This window comes from Spermophilus citellus (genome assembly GCF_964194105.1).
Source record: "Spermophilus citellus genome assembly, chromosome: 5".
Lineage (NCBI taxonomy): Eukaryota > Metazoa > Chordata > Mammalia > Rodentia > Sciuridae > Spermophilus > Spermophilus citellus.
In genome coordinates, this window is record NC_138186.1 from 58,838,157 (window position 1) to 58,845,712 (window position 7,556).

Here is a 7,556-nt window from a genome sequence, read left to right on the forward strand (position 1 = left end):
GAGTCTTTATCCCAAAATAAAAAATTGAAGGAAATGGAGATGTAGTTCAGTGGCAAAGCACCCCTGGCTTCAATCCCCACTACCAAAAACAGAAAAAAGAAAAAAAAAAAGTGAGGGCTGTGGATATAGCCTAGTGGCAGAATGTTTGTCTAGCATGTACGAAGTCCAGGCTTTAATTCTCAGAACCATTAAAAAAAGAAGATAAATAAATAAACAAAGGCTTTTTTTTCCCTTTTACACCCTATAGCAAGAAGTCTCTTGGATTTTTATTTTTATTTTTTATTCTTTGCCTATAAGGCCAGCCATCTGGAAATAATTCAAGCCCTGGCTCTGCCACCTGCCAGCTGTGTGACCTGGGGCAGGTCACTCAATCTTTCAGAAACTCAGTTGCCTCACCCTCCAAATGGAACTCATATAACAAACTCAAGATCACCCTCAAGAATGGACCCGGTGAAGGGCCAGGATGAGTCCCTGACATCCCTCCTGGTGTGTGTGACCTGTGGATGATAGCTGTCCTCTAGTGAGCCAGTGACTGGGAAAGGGCTTTGCAGACTGTGAAGTGCTCTTCAAACAGGAGAGAGCATGGGAGATGATGGGTGAGCAAGAGCTTTCTGTGGGAGTGGCCCCTGAGTTCCCTGGCCCCCAGAGAGGACTGGGATTGGGGGTGGGGAAACGGCTTAGCAGCTGACGTGCAGCTGGGCCTGTGGCCTGGGAGGCAACCTCAAGGGTTGTTCCCCCCAGGCTTCAGGTCTGCAGCTGGCTTCTGCCTCCTCCAGTGGGCCATGGCTGGGCCATGGCTGCTGCTTCTCCTGGCCTTTGAGTGTCCAGCGCTGCCCACAGGTAAGCACCTCCTTCCACTGTGCATCCTCTCTGCCCCCACCCCAGGGGATGGATGGAATCAAGGAGACAGGACAACAGCTAGTTAGCAGCCCGCTCCCAGGGTCACACCAGAAGGTATCATTCCTTTCCCACTGGACTCCATCTTCCAGCCACCTGGCTCAGGGGCCCCCAAGTCCTGCCCTGGAGGAGTTGGTAGGGAAGGCAGTCCCTCTTGGAGGGATGGGGAAATAAGAGCAAACTGGATGGTGTCCTTGGACGTCGGGGTTAGTGGAGCCAGGACGGTGTTCTTTGGTAGGAAGTGATGGTAATGGGACGGGGGCAACACTGTGAGGCTCTGTGCTGTCCTTTCTGCCCTCACAGTGCTCCATTCCTGTAGGGCTCAGGGTGTCTCAGGTTCCCTTCCAGCTCTCCCCTTGCCAGTGGTCTCAGGAGAGGTTCCAAGGCTTCAGTGACTTGCCAGGGTGTTTATCCTCAGCCCTCCAAAGATCAAGGCTGGAGCAAAGGGCTCTGGTTTAGGAAAGAATTCTAGCTTCATCTGGAATCCTGGGCATATTTACATAAGGGAAAAGGTCCTTGACCTTTGAGTGGGAGAGTCTACTTGATCTAAAAAGCTAGATCCCGGGGTTTTACAGGTGTTCCCTCCCATAGGGAAAAAAACAACACCAAGTGGAACAGAGAGTGCCCATGGCAGGAGGCCTGAGCTGTGGGAAGGAAGCAGCTAGGGTGAGGAGGAACAACCCTGGGAGGCTTCACAGAGGAGGTGGAAGCTGAACTCAATTTAGGAAAGTCTTTATTTGTACAGCTGAGAAGGTTCAGAAAGTTGAGGGTCCTGGGGCTTACTCCCAGCCTTCTCTATTCCCTTTGTTTGCAATGCCCTAGTAATAGTAATATAAATAATAATAATATCAAAATGTAATTTGGTAAAATAATAATACTAAAATGTATAAATAATAATAATAATTCCTAGGATCTTTGGTCTTCACAATATTTTGCTGGGGTGGTATTATTAACCCTGTCTTACCACTGAGCTACATCTCCAGCACCCCCGCCTTTTAAATATTTTTTTAGTTGTAGATGGATACAATATCTTTATTTATTTATTTTTATATGGTGCTGAGGATCAAACCCATTGCCCCCCACATGCGAGGCAAGCGCTCTACCACTGAGCTACAGCCCCAGCCCTCTCCAGCCCTTTTTATTTTTGTTTTTATTTTGAGACAAGGTCTCACTAAATTGCTGAGGGACTCTCAAAAGTTATTGAGGCTGGCTGGGAACAGGGGTATATGCCTGTAATCCCAGAGGCTAGGGAGGCTGAGGCAGGAGGAGCATGAATTCGAAGCCAGCCTCAGAAAAAGCAAGACAGTAAGCAATTCAGTGAGACCCTGTCTTTAAACAAAGCCAAAAAAAAAAAAAAAAGGCTGGGGATGTGGCTCAGTGGTCCAGTGCCACCAAAAAAAAAAAAAAAAAAAAAAAAAAAAAAAAAAACTTGCTGAGGCTGGCCTCAAACTTGCAATCCTCCTACCTTGGCCTCCAGAATCACTGGGATTACAGGCATGCACCACTGCACCAGGCTATCATCTGAAGCATTTCTTTTCTTTTTTCTTTAAACACTGGGGATTGAACCCAGAGGGGCTTTGCCACTGAACCACATCCCCAGCCTCCCTGCCGCCCCACCCCTTTTGTTTTGTTTTGGTACCAGGGAATGAACCCAGGGGCACTTAACCACTGAGTCACATCCCCAGCCCTTTTTTGTGTTTTATTTTGAGACAGATTCTCAGTGAGTTGTTTAGGGCCTCATATGTTGCTGAGGCTGGCTTTAAACTCACAATCCTCTTACCTCAGTTTCTCAAGCCACTGGGATTACTGGCATGGCTCCTTTTTACTTTTTTTTTGAAACCGGTTGTGTAGAACCTCACTAAATTGATGAGTCTTGCCTTGAATTTTTGATCCTCCTGGGATTATAGAGACACTTGTCTCTAAGGCATTCTTGAATCTGGGTACACTTAACTCATGGTGTAAATTTGTTTATAGATGTCACATTTGAGCTTTTATTTATATGAACGAATCTACTGAAAAAATAACATTTTGTTATATCTTAAATGATTCATCTTTACTGAAAAGAATAAGATTGTGGAAAATCAGGACTATTTTGGAAAATATAGGATAGATGTTTGCAGTACCCACATGATTTATTTTTATTTTTTTAATTTGAAACAACAGACCTAGGGCTGGGATTGTGGCTTAGTGGTAGAGTGCTTACCTAGCATGTGTGAGGCACTGGGTTGGATTCTTAGCACCACATGTAAATAAATGAACAAAATAAAGGTTCATCAACATCTAAAAAAAAAAAAAGAAAGAAAGGAAGAAAGAAAGAAATAACAGACCTAGACTTTAAATGAGTAAATTGTACAATGTGTGGCTTAAATATAAACAAAGCTATTTAAAAATGGGATGAGGAGAGCAAGGTTTGGTGGTACAGGCAACAACTCCAGAGGCTGAGGCAGAAGGGTCACAAATTTAAGACTAGCCTCAGCAACTTAGTGAGACCTTAAGCAACTTAATGTGACTGTGTCTCAAAATAAAAAAAATAATAAAAATAAAAATATAAAGGGGTGCGGATGTGGTCCAGTGGTATAGTACCTCTGGGTTCAATACCTATTACCGCTCCCCCTCCAAAAAAAATGTTAGCCTGGAGTGGTGGCTCAGGCCTGTAATCCCAGCGACTCTGGAGACTGAAGTAGGAGGATCTCAAGTTAAAGGTCAGCCTCAGCAATTTAGCAGGGCCCTAAGCAACTTAGTGAGACCCTGTCTCCATAGTAAAAATAAAAAGATCTGGGGATGTAGGTCAGTGGTAGAATGCTTCTCTAGCATGCACAAAGCCTTGGGTTTGATCCTGAGCATTACAAAAAACAGGGCTGAGTATGTGACTCCGTGGCAGAACACTTGCCCAGTGTGCACACTTGCCCAGTGTGCACGAGGCTCTGGATTTAATTCCCAGCACTGAAAAATAAACAAACAAAACAAAAGGCTGACAGGAGGATCGCAAATTCAAGGCCAGTGTCAGCCACTTAGTGAAACCCTGTTTCTAAAAAAAAAAAAAAAAGAGTTGGGGTTGTAACTCAGAGATAGAACATCCCTGGGTTCAATCTCCAGTACCTCCCCAACAAGACAAAAGGAAAGAAAAGGAAAAAAGATGGAGATTTCAGGTGTTCAGGAAATAACTGGGAATAATACAAATAACAAACAAACAAATAAAAACAAACCACCCATGCACATTCCACCCAGATTAGCAAATTGTTAACATTTTGCCTATTTAAATCAGATCTTTGATCTTATTCCAGGGCCTGTTTCCTTCCCTTCCTTCCCGGAGGTAACCACTCTCCCAAGGCTGGCACAACATGGTATTATGATAAGTGTTTGTTTATCTATCTGCTGTCTTTCCCATGGGACTGAGTTCCTTAAGCCAGGGACAATGTCTTATGCAATATTATATCCTCAGTACTGGGAATACAAAAGAGATCAGATATGATATATGGGTAGGCAGAAAGGTAAATTGATGGGCAGCCATAGAGATGGAAGACAGAATAAACGAAGGAGGGATGAATGGTGGAATAAAGGAAGGATAAATAGTTGGGTGAATGACAGACTGTATTGATGGGGGGAGGAAGGTTAGATAGGCAAATGCAAACAGGGAGGGATGCATGCAATGAGGGTGGCTAAGTAGAAGGATAGGTGGGTGGACGGTGATGGTGGGAGAATAAATGGAAAGATAGAAACCTAGAGCCCTACCCTACAATGAGATGTGCCTCTATTAGGTGCTGTGCTCTCTTGCAGGTGTGTCTGGCACGCCCTTCCCTTCTCTGGCCAGACCTGTCACACTGCTGGTGGATGGAAAGCAGCAGACACTGGTCATCTGCCTGGTCCTTGATGTCACACCCCCTGGCCTTGACAGCCCTATATGGTTCTCAGGAGGCAATGGCAGCGCGTTGGATGCCTTCACCTACGGTCTTTCCCCAGCAGCAGATGGCACCTGGACTAGTTTGGCCCAGCTGTCCCTGCCCTCTGAGGAGTTGGCAGCCTGGGAACCTTTGGTCTGCCACACTGGGCCTGGACCTGGGGGCCAGAGCCAGAGCACACAGCCCCTACAGCTGTCAGGTGGGGATGGAGTCTGGGTTCCTCTGGATGCTCCTTGTCCCCTTCCACACATCCTGGAGCTGGGTGGGAGGGAAGACCGACTCTAAGTCATGGAGCCATAAAGGGTTTTCAAGTGGAAACCATCCAGGCCTGGGCTCAGGACAGACTGACCTCAGAGCCGTGAGTCCTGGGGTTTGCAATTGTGATATTTCAAATCCAGACTCTGCTGCATCACTGCCAAGAGATAATAATAGATAATAACTCCTTCTCCCTCCTAGAGTTATTTGTGTGTGTGTGTGTAAGCATACCCGCAAATAATAATTAAATGATAAATCTCTATCATTTTTTTTTCAGCCACCCAGGGGTGCTCTACCACGGAGCTATATCCCTAGCCCTTTTCATTTTTTTATTTTGAGACAGGGTCTTGCTATGGTTCCCAGGCTAGACTAGAACTTGTGACCTTCCTGCCTCAGCCTCCCAAGTCACTGGGATTCTGAGTACGTGTCACCATGCCCTTCTCTGAATTATGTATTCTTTACTCTCTGCCAGACACTGTTCTAAACACTTCCCATTTATGAACTAGATAATATTATTGTCCCCATTTATGCACACAGACACAGGGTGGTTAAGTCACATGGCTGTGATAGGGTCTTATTATTACTGACCCCATCTTTCTGGATGATCTCATTTTGGGCATCTCCTAAATGGGAATGTTGAATAAAGCCCTGCCTTCCAAAGCAAGTGGCTGTGAAGATGCTCAGGCACCTTGGCTCCCCACCCTCCAGAACAGGAATGGTGAGCGGAGGGGATCTGGGACCCTCAGAGGACTTGCAGCAGCCTCTGCTATGGGTGCATTTGTTTATGTGCCCTGAAAGCCACCATCTCCATGCCAGGACAGAGGCAAAGCACGGGGGCCTGGGTGTGCAGCCCCTGAGCAGTGCTCCAGGGTGCATGGTCCATCCCAGAAGAACTCACTCCCCTCTCCTTGGATGGCAGGAGAGGCTTCCAGAGCCAGGACCTGCTTCCAGGATCCTCTCAGGGGTGAGTACTTGGGCACAGGGTGGTACAGGCTGGGAATAAATGATGGGGACCAGGACCTTGGCCTACGTGGAGCACTCTGTTCTGACCTGATATGTTCCTGGTGTATGTGGGGTAGCTAGTGTCTCATAAAGTGGTGGCCTTGCTGGGTTGGGGTACTGGCTAGCCTGGACCTCAGTCTACCCTATCTGACCAGATAACTGATGTTAGGGGTGAATCCTCTGGCCCCAGCCTAATTCCTGGACATCGGTTGAGAAGCACAGGTGACAGCCAATAGAAGGGTCCTTGGTGGCTCCTTGGGCAGCCCGAGAGTGGACTCAGCAGCCCGGAGAGTGGACTCAGGGAGAGCCTGTGTAAATGGGAAATTAGCTGGAGTGGTTGACTGAGAGTCTTAAAGTCTATTTCTTGACCAAATTAAAAAATTTGATGGGATGTGGGGGTGGTAGTACCAGGGATTGAACTGAGGGGCATTTGACCATTGAACCATCTCCCCAGCCCTATTTTGTATTTTATGTAGAGTCAGGGTCTCACTAAGTTGCCTAGCGCCTTGCTTTTGCTAAAGCTGGCTTTGAACTCGAGATCCTACTGCCTCAGCCTCCTTAGCTGCTGGGATTACAGGCGTGGGCCACTGTGCCTGGTCAAATAAAAAACTTTGAACTAGTTAGTCTCTACACCAAATTGTTAATTCCTGCCAGCTCACCCCCAACTTTTGGGGGAAGAAAATAAAATGAAGGACAGGAAGGTATTTATTATTACCAATAAGAAATGAGGACTTTCCCTTGAGGAGGGGACAAAGCAGAAAGCAGAGCTGGCCTGGTGGCATACGCCTATAATCCCAGCAGCTCAGGAGGCTGAGGCTGGAGGAGCATAAGTTCAAAGCTAACCTCAGCAAAAGCGGGGTGCTAAGCAGCTCGCAAGACCTTGTCTCTAAATAAAATACAAAATAGGGCTGGGGATGTGTCTCGATGGTCAAATGCCCCTGAGTTCTACCCCACATACACCAGGGGACTTCTCCAGGTTCCTCACCCCCTCCTCTCCGCGCAGGGGCTGGGACACTTGGCCAGGCCCTCCAGCTGGGGGCTCTTCGGCTGCTGCTGTTCAAGCTGCTGCTGTTTGATGTGCTCCTGACCTGCAGCTGCCTCTTAATGCAGCCCCCAGCTGCCACCACCTGCACTTGCGGAGGGACTTCAGGTTGTAAGCACACCCAGCCTGCCCAGCCCATGCTGAACTGCCATATGGGTCGGGAGCACAGGAGCTCTGGCTGCCAGGAGGGGACTTTCTCACAGAGCCGGACCTGGCACTCACCCTGAGCCCTCAGTGTTCCTTCCTCAAGTCTTGGAGTTTTTTTGTTTTGTTTTGTTTTCTTTTCTTTTCTTTTTTATGTGACCCGCCTCCTCCTGTAGACTGGAGCTTTCCCAGGATAAAGGCTGTGACTCTCATCAGACAGAGCCCCTGAGGGTGGGGATCTGCCCAGTCTCTGGAGCATTTTGGGTACAGATAACTGAGCACAATTAAAGAATTTAAATGATACAGCAGATGAAAAA

At 47.2% G+C, this 7,556-nt stretch overlaps 1 protein-coding gene across 1 annotated transcript; it reads left to right on the plus strand.

Moving 5' to 3' along the window:
• Positions 1–782: 782 nt before the first annotated feature.
• PTCRA (pre T cell antigen receptor alpha) lies at positions 783–7,322 on the plus strand (the record flags this gene model as incomplete). Its single annotated transcript, XM_081294986.1, has 4 exons — positions 783–840; positions 4,675–4,995; positions 5,971–6,015; positions 7,057–7,322. The coding sequence occupies 4 exons, from the start codon at positions 783–785 to the stop codon at positions 7,320–7,322; spliced, it is 690 nt and encodes a 229-aa protein (XP_081151112.1).
• Positions 7,323–7,556: the final 234 nt, after the last annotated feature.